The following is a 14,492-nucleotide window of genomic DNA, read 5'->3' as shown; positions in this document are numbered from 1 at the left end:
GAGAACTCCTGCCACACATGAGCAGTGACGCTATTGTTGTCGTTTTTGTCAAGTTGTCTGTCCTTTAATTGCAGGTCCAGTGTGATGTGGCAAGGTTAAAGAGCTGATATAAAGTGTTTAGAATTTATAAATGCCAGTGCCAGTTTGCCTCTGTTTAAATTTGACTTATGTGTTGTGGCTTACCTTGTTTTTTTTTTCTTTTCCTGTTTGTTTCTTTAACCCCAGTTAACTGTGAAATTACAAAATCATCACCTTCTTCACTCATTCCCGAGTAGTTAGGAGACTTAATGGGAAATATGATGTAGCTGTCACGCAGGGCCTCCAGTTGAGAATTGTTATTTTTGTCTTCCAGACTTTCCTGTGTGTGAAGCGTCACGTCAGGTCTCTAAACAAATGAGGTTAAACATTACAGAAGTTTAATCCTGATGTTGGCTCGGCAGACACGATCGGCCGACGACGCTGACCTTCAGTGATTATCAGACGGGGCAGCGCAGCGGCTTTTCATAACTGAGTTTATGAGCTTCAAGACACGCTGACCTTATTTTCCGCTGCCTGTGCAGGGGTCATACCCTCCTTGTGATAAGGCATTTCATCACACACCCCAGCCACCACTCATCCGCAAACCGCATCTATAAATATTTTACAGAGGCAGAAAGAGAGCGATGAAGGCACATCTGATAAAACTCTCCACCATCTCCCACTTCATTCATCCTATTCCCTATTTTTTTTTTTTTTTTTTTTTTACAAAGTAAACCCGACGGCCTACCGAGCCCCTCCTCAAAACATCCAATTCCCCAAGAAAGTGCAAATCATTAACTTCTTATCATGCTGCTTGGCCAATCGGTATGTAGATACTCAGTTGTTTTTATGTCTGGTGAATCACGCCACTGGACTCTAAAAGCCCTTTCACCCACCGCTGACCCTGATCGATGAGAGTAAATGAACCAAGGATCCCTTTGATCGTTTCTTTGGTGTTTCCATCAATAATAATGTTTGTTTTGCCCCCCCGAGTTAACCAGTCTGCTGCTGCCGCTGTCTCTCGGTCTCTGCGGCGTCTGCTCACATCATCTCAGAACGTCTAGTGAAAATATTCAGGTATCCCATCACATGAACTGCTTTTAACTTTTAGCTTTTTGTTGTTTCTCTGTAATTTCACTCCTGATTACTACGTGTCCACTGGTTAGCCTTCAGCCAGGGAGCTGGGATGTTTTTGTGTTTCTTCAAGTATATAATGGTCAGTTTAAAGCTATAGAAAAGTAGTGAGTTTGTGTGAATATGGCGTAACCTATTCTGAAAAGCCCTTGTCATAGGAAATTCTGTGTTTTGTAATATTTCTGTATGGGGTGTAATAAATTATTCTACGACAGTACTTTCTATGGAAAAATACCTAAAATGTGACAGTCTTTGTAAGTATTTATCTTCAACTAAATTATTGTACTTTTTTTGCAATTTGTAGATAGTGATGATGACAAGTTATCTTGGTAATCATGGAATTAACTGTTTCATCATCGATCCAATGCATCTTTTAATTTATTGATGTATATACTGTACGTTTGTTGATAAACAGCTTACTTTATTTTGTATATGACCAATAAACATGTTTTAAAATGGAAAATCTTCTGTGTTTTTATGACCTATACATGTGTTTAAATGTTTAAATCTATTCATTGATGGATTCAGACAGGCAGGGTCCTGAAGCCGATCCAAGAGCGCTACGGGTGAAGGAAGGGTAAATTATTGGAAAAGTGGGCAATCCTCTGCAGGGCAAAAACCAGAGAAACACACACACACTCACATTCACACCTAGAGAAACTCATTAACCCTAGAAACTGTTTTGGGAGCTCAACACAGAGAGAACATCCAAATTTAATACAGAAAAGCCTCCGACAGGCCTCAAACTGGGGCGCTGGAAGGTAACAAAACACCAAATACTAGAGCAGCTGCAGCCATGTATTGAATAATCCTCTATCTATCTATCTATCTATCTATCTATCTATCTATCTATCTATCTATCTGTTCTTTTAGTCAGCCAGGACTGCAGGTGGCAGTAACTCTTCATTAGCTTCTTCCTCTTTGGGTGCGTAGATTGATTATTTTCTTGCTAAAAGTGTCAAGTTTGGGTTGTTTTTTTTTTCCTTAGCAGTCGCACTACCGCTCCGCTCCGCTCTGGTACTCCGTTCCGGTGCTCCGCTCCCCAGTGTCCCGTTCCGGTGCTCCGCTCCGGGCTTTCGGAGCGCCCCTGGCCGCCAGCTGTGACCGTTACTGCGGGAGGAGAGGCGGGTAAACATGTAAACAGACGGGACGGCCTGAGCGCTGCCTGAGCTTTACTGTGTTTGTTTACTAGCAGAAGTGATAACTTCAGAGGTCTGCCTCTTCTTTTTAACGGTTTTAACATCCCGGTTATTTATTCGAAGACAACACGGTTTGATTTAAACAGGAAATACGCCGTGATGAGAGCTAGCTTATTAGCGTTAGCAAACTTAGCGACGCTAGTTAGCTTCTAAGCTTCTAGCTCCACGCGGAACTGTCCAGTAGTGTCCAGCAGTGTCCAGCTGTGTCCCTGTGGACACCATGGAGGACTATGACACGTTTGTACAGCATCGGCTGTCCCAGCTGAGGAGGAAGGAAGAGGAGCAAGAGCTCAGACCTGCAGCTTCTGTCATTCGCTTCTATGGACGACCCATCCTGCCTCCACTGGTACTGCATGACTTTAAAACATGTTTCTAAGCACTTGCTACATAACCTTCTTCTAGCATGTTTCCATCGTGTTATCCTGAGATGGTCTAACATATTTATTCTGAGGTAACATTCTCACATGTTTCTTGAACCATCCTCTTGAACTGTAGATCAAAATACACGCCCATGTTCATATTTGACCAATCTATCAATCTTACTCATTTAGTTAATTGTGCATATATGAAATGTCCATATAGGTTGGCACAGTGAAGCATTAGTAAGATTGGACTCATGTTTCAAAACGCCACCCACCTCTGGCATGGTGTGTGGACATTGAAGCTGGCCTCTGGAAGTTGGATCCATTATTTGCGCAGCCCATTCTGTAGATTGCTCCCATCTCCCCAAAGCGCCTGACATATAGATGTTAGCAGATGAGCTAACACACCACACAAAGCTGATCCTGACATTGACCTTCCAGGATCATCTTGCAAAGCTTGTTCTCACTTTACTCTGGGTATCTGAGTGTGCATGGTGTTTGGACCCATGCAAAATCTGTCAACATCTTGCTGTTCACTTGTTTGTTGTTTGCTGCATTGGACATTTGAAGTCTTTAAAAAGGACACTGACACTTACTGTCTGATTGTTTCTTCTTTTCTTACTCCAAAATGTTCTCCAGCTCTTCAGACAAACCTAGAATTCAATTGATTGACTTAGTGAAAAGCAGCAAAATAGCATTGTAATAATGTTTCAATAAAGACAACTCCCAAACACACAGTATTCACCCTGAAGTGTTGTTATGATGCTGGTCCTGATTGCTGTAGAAAATGGCAATTACTCTCAAAGTTGCAGTGAGTGTCATTAAATCCTGTTGGCTATACTTGACAGGAGTGTTTGGTTAAACTTGTTGTAGTTCAACACTCCTCACATCAAGCAGCTTTGGAATTAATGCATTATAAATCAAACTTCACTGTAACTGTACTGTGTATTGCCAGATTATTGATTACTATTACACTGAGCTGAAGTACCTCAATGATCCTGAACTAATTCAGTCCTTCTGGCAACATCATGAAAGATTTCTCATTGTTGTGAAATGTTTTCACTGGTGATGCATTTTTGGCCCTAAATAAATATTGGATTTCAGCAGAAGTTAATCAAATTACTTTAGATTAGCTCTGAGACTGAGCCATTCAGGCCTGACAGTTCAGAGCTCCACTGCCTAATAAAAGAGACACAATTAAAGTTACTTTTTCAAGTAGCTACTCTGCATTTTCAGTAACTTGTAAGACACTCCAATACTTACAATAAAAGTGGCTATTGGTTAATCAATTAATGAAAGTCTTTAAAAAACTCACCTTATGCCAGGAAGAACTGCATTTACATGGACACAGATAATCAGGATGAATGTTTTTATGTGAAAACATCTCAAATTTGAAAGGGCCTGTTCATATAGACATTTAATTCAGAAAACGTGTGATAGAGTATGCTGATACTTGTGCTGAATAGAGTCCGTGTTATGATCATCTCTCTTGACTTGCAGTAAAATTATCCTTATCCTGCAGGTTTGCTGAAGTCTACCTGACAGGTTTCTGCATGCGAGCCTGGAGTGTTTGTGGTTAAGTTCAACAGTGTTGCTAATAACCATGATCGTCTGTTACTGGTCATACCTTTAACAAGGAGAACGGTTCGATGGTGTTGCAGTTGTGAGAGAAAAATTTGATTAGTCTAGCTAACAAATCCATCTTTGGTACTTCTGGGCAAAGCTTGATGTGAGTTCATGTGAGTGTGTCACAGTGAATTGATATAAAGCAGTCCTGCATTGATCTGCTGACTGATTCAGATGATATTGTTGGTGCTTTTAAAGCTGCAAACCAACTCCATCACTTTATTCAGTCTTCATGTAAATGTGACAAACTGGAAGAATTCGGTTGGTTTTGAAGAAAATTTGTTCCTCATCTTTGGCCAGTAGGGGTAAAGTACACAGTGTTTGAGTCTACATAGTTCAAAAACTACATTAATGAAAAACAAGACCGTCTGAAATCAGCCAGAAAAGCACAAAGTAGGAAGGAGAATAAACACAACAGTCGATAATGAAACTGCCACTTACTTTTAGCCTTGTTGTGAAACATGCATGACAGCCCATGTGTGCTTTGTTGTGATAACAGCTCTCCGGGAAACAGAGAGAGGAGATGCAGCGCTACAGAGATGAAATGCAGAAAGCTGCTGTCTGCAGAAAGTTGAGCGATGACCCCAGACTGGCCTGTGTGCAAAGTCTCCTGCACAACGTTCAGGTAATTTAAGTTTGCGTTTTCCGGCTATTGTTTTTCCAACCCTCAAAGTGCCTGTATTTGTCCTCATATGAAAGTGGCTTTAATTGAGAATTACAGATGGTGCAAAGGGCTATTCAGGCACAAAATATGAATGCATAATGTAATTTTCAGATGTTTTCTTTCATATAGTGGCTCTGATGACTCACACAGTTTCAGTTAACTGAAAAAAAAAAACACATTTTCTCTGACCTTGCAATTTTTTTTTATGCATCAAATTGCAGCTCAGGAAGACGCCAACACTGGAGGAGTTGCTTCAAGAGCCAGAGATCGCCACGCCGTGTTTGTATTCCCGTAACACCAGCAGTGACTCAGTGCCCCAGAGTGATGCTTTGTGTGGAACAAAACAGAGACGTTCGCCACCTGCAAGGGAAGAAAACAGCAGCTTTGGTCTCCCTCGGCTGACATCGACAACACACAGTGCCTTTTTCAGTTCTGACAGGACACCTCAGCAAACTCACCACGAGAGATGCCTTATTGACCAACGTGACAGCCAACAAGAATCACAGCCAACTTCCTTTAATGGTGCAACCCACCAATCACTATCCTCAGGTTACGTGACCTATGTGAATGTCGAAAACTCCCCGTCTGTTTCTGAAAGGATCGATGCGGAGAGCGAGAGTGCTCGCTTTGGCTCTTCACAGGGACTTTTTAACATGGGTGGATTTTTCCATCACAATACCTCAAGCACAATTGCCAAGATGCCAGGTATAATCAGCTACCCCCCCGTAGATGGAGAGGAGCTAGAGAGGAGTGGCCTGGAGATGTCCCTTTGTAGTAACGTATGTGGAGTGGAAGACATTTGTGGCACTTCCTTTCAGGAGGATTCAACCACACGTCGCAATGTTCCTGCAGAAATATCTGACAGCAGTCATTTGGACAGCGTCGAGCACGAAGGTGACATTCCGTCTGCCGACTGTGACACAGATGAGAACGTCCATCAGTCGGACAATTCAGACATCTCGCAGACATTAAACTGCCATCACTCCTTAACAACAGAACGGCGCATTGTGCAAAGCTCCGAAGAAGCAGAACCAATGCACAGCCCAGCAGAGGAAGCAGACTCTGTGCCTCCAGAAGAGCCTGATCGTCTCAGCCTCCAGGCCCTGCTCAAGAAGTCTCAGGAGTATCGACGGCGCCAGCGGATGCTTCGGAACCGAGCCAAAAACACTAAAATCCAAGAGAGGACCCAAGAACAGCCAAGAGCAAGGACAGAGGAGCAGAATCTCTCTGATAAGGAGAATGAAGAGTTCTCTCACACGGGCACAGTGACAGCAGGGGGTAAGAAAACCAAAGAGAGCAGGGATACTTTCATCCCATCAGTGGAAACATCTACAAAGAAATCCTGGGACAATGACAAGATGGTAGAAGATGAGTTCATTTCTGTGAAAATGAACAATACATCTGAAGTTTCAACAGAGGAGGAAAACATGAAAGAGCCGAGTAGTTCTGAAGAAGGAACAACCTTCAGAAATAATCAGCTGAACATCCCGAGAAAGATCACAACAAGCCACAAACAAAGTGGCGCCTTCATCCAGCAGCAGCCCACCTCTGCCGAACCCCTCATTGCTCACGACGCGTTTTACTTGACCACGTGTTCCACGGCGTTTCATAAAGGGCCCCAGAGATATCGCACTGTCCCAGTGCCTCATTTCTGTAAGAGTCCCACTGCCTTTAAAAGCAAAGGCAACGTCGGAGCTGTCGGTGGGGAAACCTCGCATGGGAAATCTACTTTTAGCACAGGCGTGAATGAAGACGTCAACCTGCTACACCAAAACAATCACACCGCGGGTCCGTCTGCAGTCAGCCTCATCGTCGAAGGGGACGTAACAAGTGTTTTAGCCAGAAGTTCACAGAATATAGACCAACTGGAGTCCAACCTTTCCATCTTAAAAGTGCTGATCTCAGATCTGGAATCTACGGTCAAAGAAAATTTGGACAATCAGTGCCAAACCGAGAGCAACACACAGAGCGAGCTGAGCTTTAAGAGCATCGAGCAGTCTGAACACTCTGGAAATCACCAACTGACGCTGCTGAATCACTGCGACCGGGACTTCTGGGAGGACAAACGGAGAGACGGGGATGGGAATGATGCAGACCACCGGGAGTGTCCAGGAAGACGCTCATTCAACAACAGCCAGTGCTTGAGGACGGATGAGAATTCAGGACTGGATTCGAGCTTCAGTGACGTGGAAGCTGTTCTCCTCACACACCAGGGAAAAGAAACCGAGACAATTACTGAGCTCAGAAGGAAGGATAGTGAGATGAACACTCCACTGCAGAATCCACCTGCATGGCGGAGAAACCTTCCCGACATGTTCCGAACGGCTCCATCCGAAAGCACAGCTCCGCGTGGCGTCTCGGTGCTCTCAGATACCAGTAACCACCACCCTGTGGAAAGAAAAGACCGGCCGTCTGCAGGAGGCCACGGCTCCTTCTACTCTCCTTCCCTCAACCAGTCGTACGACGTGGACACGCCGTCTGACCTCTGGCAGCAGGAAGGATCGGGATCCGGCGTGAGCTCCCAAGGTCGTGTTGTTCAGGAGGAACCTCTGACTCCAGAGAGCAGGGGGGAAGGTGAGGAAGCAGCGTCCAAGGTCAAGCGGAGGTTGCTCATGCACTTGATGGAGGAGAGCCCGAGTAATGGCAGAGCAGCAGGAGGGCCTGCGTTCAGGCCCAGCTCTCCGACAGGTAAGACCGGGACAGAGACGACTGCAAAAAAACACAAAAAACACTGCAGCTGCCTGTATTTTTAAAGAAAAAAAACTCAGTATTGTTTGCAATGTAGGAAAAATGCTGAAATATTCAAATAGTTGGAATAATGTCCCTCAGGAAAAAGAAGCCTGCATTAATTCCTGCTTTTCATCCTTCTGAAAACCTGTTATTTTCAGGTGTTGCCTTGCCAACAGGTTATAGCCACATGTGACCGCCTGCTGTTCCGTTCATGTTCCGCAGCTGCAGCGCACAGCCGCGAAGCCAGCGGCGCCCCGAAGGACAGACGGGAGCAGCTCAGAGAGATCCACGCCGCCCAGGTCCGAGCTCTGCAAGCCGAGCACAGGAAGCAGCAGGAGGAGCTCCGGCAGGTGAGGCGGTCCGCCGCCGCTATCGCTCACCCTGACCGGGTGAACAAATGTTATGAAGACGGCACGTCGGAAACTCAAATAAAAACGAGCAACGTTAAAACGGAACATTTGCGGGGCTGGGAAAATAGGCGGCAGGTGTTTAATGGTGCAGTTTGGGAGTTTTATTGGAGGGTGCAGCTGTGATCCTAATCACTCCAGATTTGTACAAATGAACCTGTTGGGCTGGTTTTTATTTATTTATTTATTTTTAGATATATTGTTCCTCAAGGGGAAAATGTTGCTCCTTTAACAACCTCAGGGGTTTCAAAAACAGTTCGTTTAGTAAATCAAAATAATAAAATTTTAAATCTGTTTTTTTCTGCCATAGTTATTCTGTTATATGCTGCTAACGCTCGTTACTAAGTCTCAGTGTGTTGCTTTGTGTTCCCCTGATGTATAGAAATCACACATAACCTTCATAGTAGCGATGGAAAGATTTTCTAATGTAAACAGAGCTCAAGGCTGCGCTTTTCAGGCCAACATGTGAAACATTCCCACAGCTCCGCAGGAGTAAACTTCGTTGTGTCGTGGTTTTCTTACTGAGGTTCACGTAGTGGTTTTATTTTAGATCCCAAAAACAAAATTTTGAAGTATTTAGAATTTGTTTTCCTGGATGGTGGAGTGGCTAGCACTGTCGTGTTTAATGTGAGCTGGAGCCTCTCTGAACATTGATTGATATTTTTTTTTTTTTTGCGTCTGTGGATTTCTCTGTTTTCTCCAACCTCTCAGTTTGATCGGTGTCTATAAACACTCTGAACCAGATGTGGTTGTTGCCCAGTCCTGCTCTAAACTACGGTGTAGTGCTCGGTGCTTTTGGGACTTTTCCCTGTGATGTTTGCATGTTCTCCCTGTGCAGACCTTGGCTTCCTTCAGGTACTCCCACAGTCCAGAAACATGTGACCAGGACTAGCTGGCAGCTCTGAACTGCCAGGGGTATAAATGTGCATACTCACGTTTTGAATTACGAATGAATTATTTAGCATTTTCTTATGGTCTTGCAAAGAGTTGAATTATTAGACAAACGGAAGCAAATTCAGGTAGTGCAGGTTTATTTTTCCACTGTATACAACTTTGCTATCTTTCTCTTATTTTACCCAGCATACGACAAACTATTTCAGCGCCGTTATTAGGAATCTGAAATCACTGCGTTGAATCTCCTTTTCCGAAGTGTCAGACAAGCCAGACACGTTTTCTAACCCTCAGCGTGGTAGAAACAGAGTCATTGATAATTCCTCCATCCCATTGGCCCGCTTCTTGCATTAGATTGCATCACGTATTGCTGTACAGATCTCGCACTACGTAATTCGAGTACAGCAACCATAATTCACTCTACCGAGGTTTCTGACTTCACCCAAAGTCACCTACGGAAGATTAAAATTTAATGTCCAGCACAGTGCTGTTTTTTTTTTTCTTCTTCTTCTTCTTCTATTTTTCCTTAACGAGAATCGGCTTTGAGTTTCTGGCCAATTCACTAAACTGCGATATAACAGCGGTGACCCTACATGGCTCTTCTGAAACTGGAAGCAGACATTTGAAAGACTCTGGCACAGATCCACATGTGAACACACACACACAGATAACCCCCCCCCTGCCCCCACACACACACACACATGTTGTGAGTCTACCTGTTAGAGCGTGCTTCTGGAGACCCGGGTCGTGTGCAGACTACAGACATCTGCTCATTACAAGAGACCTTCAGACTCTCCCTAGTAAAAAAAAAAAAAAAAAAACACACACAGGGATTCTACCATAAATGTTTCATTACGTCCCTAAGAGGCGAGCTGGCATGGTCGCCTCATTCTGTGTGTGTGTGTGTGTGTGTCTGTGTGTGTGTGTGTGTGTGTGTGTGTCTGTGTGCGTGTGTGTGTGTAAGACTTCAAGGACGCCTGCTGTTCTCTGGCAACCGGTTCCCGTTCCTTCAGCCTGTGTCTGTATTTGTTCTTGGCCGGTGTCCTTGCCCCGCTAATCACAGGCTCTGTTTAATTTATGTATCCTTAACAACAATATAATTAACATACGCCGTTTAATGAAAAGACTTCTTTTTGACTCCCCTCCGTCCCTCCGCCGTTTGTGATGTGAGGAGAAGGAGCTGGCTGGAGGAGGGAGGCGGGAGGAGGGGGGGGTCCAGGGAATTGACACAGAAAAGGAAAGGATAATTTGTTTAATTCATGAGCGTCTGTGGTTAAGTGCCAGATCGTCTCACTGAGTGCCACCGCTAATGGTCCCTTTTCCTTCTCCTTTCCATTTTCCTCCTCTCCTCTCATGCCTCCTTTTGTTTTGCCTCATGCCTCCTCCCACATTGTTTTTACTCTCCGACTGCCTCAGTTTCCTCCGTCTTCCCCTCTCGCCATCCTGGTCATCCCTCTCCTTCTGTTTCCTCTTTGGTCTCGTTCCTCCTCGTCTCCGCGCCCCGGCTCTCCCCTTCTGTCTCTTCCTCTCTACCCTCAATTAATTTCTTCCTCCTGCCTCATTTGCTGTCCTTTCCAATTCAATATTTTCCAACCTTGCCTGTTCCCCAATGCATGACACACTCACACACATGCGTGCACACACACACTTTTTCTTTTATTTTCCCCTCCACCCACATGTCTCCCTGTCTTCTCTCACTCAGGCGCTGGCAGTGCGTTACCGTCTCCTCCAGAGTGTGTCCTTCCCTTGCTCCATGTCAAGCTCACGTCTCAGAGACACGGTGACCTTTCCCGCTCTCTCAAAGGTATTGCTATTATCCCCGTCCAATAAAGCCGGTCCGATGAGTGCATGTACTGCCGTATAAGTGGGATTTTTAATTATTAACAGTCATGTGAGGCAGGTTACCCCCTTTTCCTGGTTTTATCCTCATCAGTGGCCCGTTATGTATCGCTGTGTTTCTCTGTAGCTCCAGTTTAAATACGTGTTTTGAACAAACTTTTCTTTTTAACGCAACAGCTCGAGAATCAACAAGTGAGTGACAGCTCATCAGTGGCTTATTATTCTGCTTATTATTCCCCATTGTGACCGTGAGCCGCGAGTCCACTTGCATTGATGCTCTAAACAGATGCCAAGCAAAAGACCTTGAGAAGCTGCGAGGGAAATTAATTGGTTGCCATTGATGGAATTAGCATTCTCCTCTCTCTTCCCCCCGGTCTTCATTATTCACCCCTCTCACCTCCGTCTCTCCCCTCTTCCTCCTCTCCTTCCCCAGCCCCGCGGCTCTCCCCCGCAGCACTACCGCCCCCTCCTGGCAGCGGCCGCGAAGGGTTTCCTGACTCGCCGGCTGCTGAGGACGGAGCGAGTGGCACAGCTGGTGCGCACCGTCAGGGTGAGCGGAGCCGGCAGTCTGCCTCTCGCAGCACGCCGCCGTATCGTAGTAAAAGTGAGCAAACAGTGCGGATTGTAAACCGTGTGTTTGCACATGCAGGACACGCAGCAGTTCCTGCAGGCCTTCCAGCAGCAGCCGAGCCCCGGCAGAGAGTTCTGGAGCAGGCAGGACCTTTTACTGCAGGAGAGAGTCACTCTGCAGGTACGGAGGCAAACGCCACGTCGTAAACACATCTGCTAGCCTCGGCGACACCGTCGGCTCCACAATTATTCGCTTCATTAGCAGTTACCACTACAGGTCCTGTGATTACACCCATTCATCCAACTCATTGTCTGCCCCGCGATTGTTTCCCTCGCCAGCTGCGCGCTGCGCGTTACGAGGTCTACGACATATTCTTCAGCCTGTCGGCCAGCGAGCGGATGCAGCTGATCGGCTGGGACAGAGAGCTGACCAGAGAGAGAGAGCACCGGCGACAGGTTATTCTTAATATGGAATCAGTTGCATTTACATTTATGAAAAATGTGTTTAGATTCTGTGTTTCCACCCTTTTCTTTTTCTTCAAGTGTTTGTCAGGTAATTCAAGACTCCGGTTGTTTCCACACTTGACAGTGTTGATGTTGTTTTGATGAATTTGGTCTATTGGAACTGTTAAATCCAGGAATTGAGAATGTGGTTTTTAAGCCCGAGTTTGACCAAACTGAACCTTCTGGAACAGCAGGTCTGGATCTGCTTTCCAACAGTGTGGCTGCGTTGACTTTGAACCAGACTAATGGTGAACCACACAGCTCCACACTGGCGGAACAAATCTCCTCTTGCTCCTTTCACGACTCCTGTTTGCGTCTCATAATCAGAGCTCAGCATCTCACCACATTCTGTCCGTTTAGAGTGGCAATGCCGGTCATCCCAAGAGAAAGAGTTCTCTGTCGGCAGCTACCCAGAAGTCCCTGGAGAGGAAGAGAGGAGTGCTGTGAGTGCTTAATTGATCACTTCTGTTTTGATTTCATGAACGTGAATTAAAAAGTGAATCCATCCTTCCTGCGTCGTGTTTGGTGGCGTCCACTGAACTCAATGAACTGAAAACTGGAGTAGTTTTCATTTCTCAGAGCCTAAAACCTGTTGTCTCTTTCCTCCAGGATGCAGAAGAAGGCTGCCGTAAGGAACGGGCCGGCCCGAACCAACACCAGACAAAAGACTGGGATTTCTCCTGAGCAGCTACCAGAAACCAAAGCAGGACAGTTCAGAGCGAAGCCCCAGAGGGTCTCAAAGAGCTCGTCCTGCTCTAGACCCCGGTGACACTTCGCTAATTAGCCCCAGTGAGGACTGCTAACGGGGCCTCTGGCGACGGCATGAATAGTCTGACTAATCATCTGAGTTCCTCCATCTAAAATCCAAATCTGACTCCCAGCTGGGGCCTGTTGCTGACTAATATATTACTTCATATCTGGAGTTGGGATGATTTTTTATTTTAGCCTACGGTCTCACAGGGTTTAGTTTCCAAGCTTCTACAGTGAAGCGTGTTGAGAGAGTTTCACTGCAGTCAGGATTTCTAAATTGCAAGGTCTGCTTCTTGTGTGCATCGCTTCGGCGTGGCTGAAGATGAAAAACATCCTTCCTCATCTTTAGGTAGTAACACTTTAGGTAGTTCACTGAACCTGTGTTAAGTCATTAAAACATTCTGCCCATCTCGTACAGGTGTACTGATAGATCAACAGTGACTTCCCCCTGTGTAAACAATGTTTCTCACTCCAAATTTTGATGATGCCAGTGAGTATCCAGCATGCTTATTAGAACGTCCAGTCATTCTTAGGATTGACTGTCAAATGTCTTCACCAGAAAGCGAACGCTGGGATCACACACATTTAGAGATGTTATGTACATTGATTAATTTCTGACTCAGGGTAAAGTTTCAAAGAGAGAGTGTGGTCGCTGGCATGTCGGAAGCCTTTTGAGTGCCATCCACAGCACGCTGGGGACCCAGTGTCCTACCAGTTTAAAGGTGTGCTCCCATTTGTCAGGTCTGGTTAGATTTAAATGAATCTCAGTGCAAACACCCAGTCTGTCTGTCCATGTCTGAGGGTTGAATAATCACATAATTTTAAACAGGTATTGCTTAGCTTCCGAACTGTTAATTAGATTTTCAGTGGAGGTTTCAGGAGCAGTGGTGAGCTTTATATGCACCAAATTCTTATGTTAGTTCATACAGTTGGGGAAACTTTACATATTTTGTACCTGGTAGTGCGTCCTCAGCTTGTGAAAAATGAATCTCAATAATCTCCCACACCACTAAGTCAGCCTTGGGGCTGGAAAGTACAACAGCAAAACCGTAGGGTTAGTTACACTGACCTTAACTTTAGCACAATGCAGCTAACCTCAATGTCTGCATCTGAAAAATAAAGCACTGGTGTAACTGGTCAAATGCAAAAATCCACCAGCACTCCTCGTGAGTGCGACTCTGGTATTGTAGAATTTGGCTTACTGGTACACTTGATGGAAAATTTGCATCGACTGTATTTTACTTACGCTTTTCTTTTGCGAAACAGTCTGAAGGGCCAAGTACCAAAATACAAAGTCTGACCATTGTTAGTTATTTATACACTTGTGTTCACGAAAGGTCGGTAGTTATTTGATTTTTGTGTAATTTATTATTTTTTTGTTGATGCATTGTTTTTGTCGATGCACATATGTAAATGTTACTTGCTTTTACAGTTTTACAAATTTCAGTATGATGTAGGAATTTCTTTCAGACAATATGATCAGTTAAAGGTAGAACCATAACACTAGGTTGTTTATCTTTCTGTTTACTTAGTTTATTGAACTCTGACCCCTTTAGTGTGATACTGGCAGTATTTATGTACTCTGATGTTCATATCCTGATAATATTCGGTTGAATACTTGAACAATCTGTTACCCTTCAGCTTCGCCTTAAATATTTTTAGTGTAGTGAGATTGTCAGCCAAAAGTCACGCACTAATTTGAAGTTTTGTTTTGTTTTTCACTTATTCCAGTTCTGTTTTATATATTATTTATTTGTATGTTTGGAAATAAACAATGATTACCCTAAATTTAAGCGTT

General features: G+C 44.7%; 1 protein-coding gene across 2 annotated transcripts; it reads left to right on the top strand.

Moving 5' to 3' along the window:
• The first annotated feature begins 2,270 nt into the window (after positions 1 to 2,270).
• On the top strand, positions 2,271 to 14,482 carry cp110 (centriolar coiled-coil protein 110). 2 transcript variants are annotated; one of them, XM_030093021.1, is made up of 10 exons: positions 2,271 to 2,697; positions 4,839 to 4,964; positions 5,225 to 7,691; positions 7,956 to 8,083; positions 10,734 to 10,835; positions 11,304 to 11,420; positions 11,520 to 11,621; positions 11,780 to 11,896; positions 12,305 to 12,387; positions 12,554 to 14,482. In XM_030093021.1, exons 1-10 carry the CDS (start codon positions 2,572 to 2,574, stop codon positions 12,711 to 12,713), a joined length of 3,528 nt encoding a protein of 1,175 aa, XP_029948881.1. In that variant the 5' UTR covers positions 2,271 to 2,571; the 3' UTR covers positions 12,714 to 14,482. The 2 variants fall into 2 exon arrangements, with proteins under 2 accessions (XP_029948881.1, XP_029948882.1); XM_030093022.1 differs by lacking the exons at positions 2,271 to 2,697; positions 4,839 to 4,964 and having other exon boundaries at positions 7,507 to 7,691; positions 7,892 to 8,083.
• Positions 14,483 to 14,492: the final 10 nt, after the last annotated feature.

The sequence above is a fragment of the Salarias fasciatus genome, chromosome 6 (genome assembly GCF_902148845.1).
Source record: "Salarias fasciatus chromosome 6, fSalaFa1.1, whole genome shotgun sequence".
NCBI lineage: Eukaryota > Metazoa > Chordata > Actinopteri > Blenniiformes > Blenniidae > Salarias > Salarias fasciatus.
Note: the sequence above shows the minus strand (reverse complement) of the source record. Positions and strands in the feature narration are given on the sequence as shown.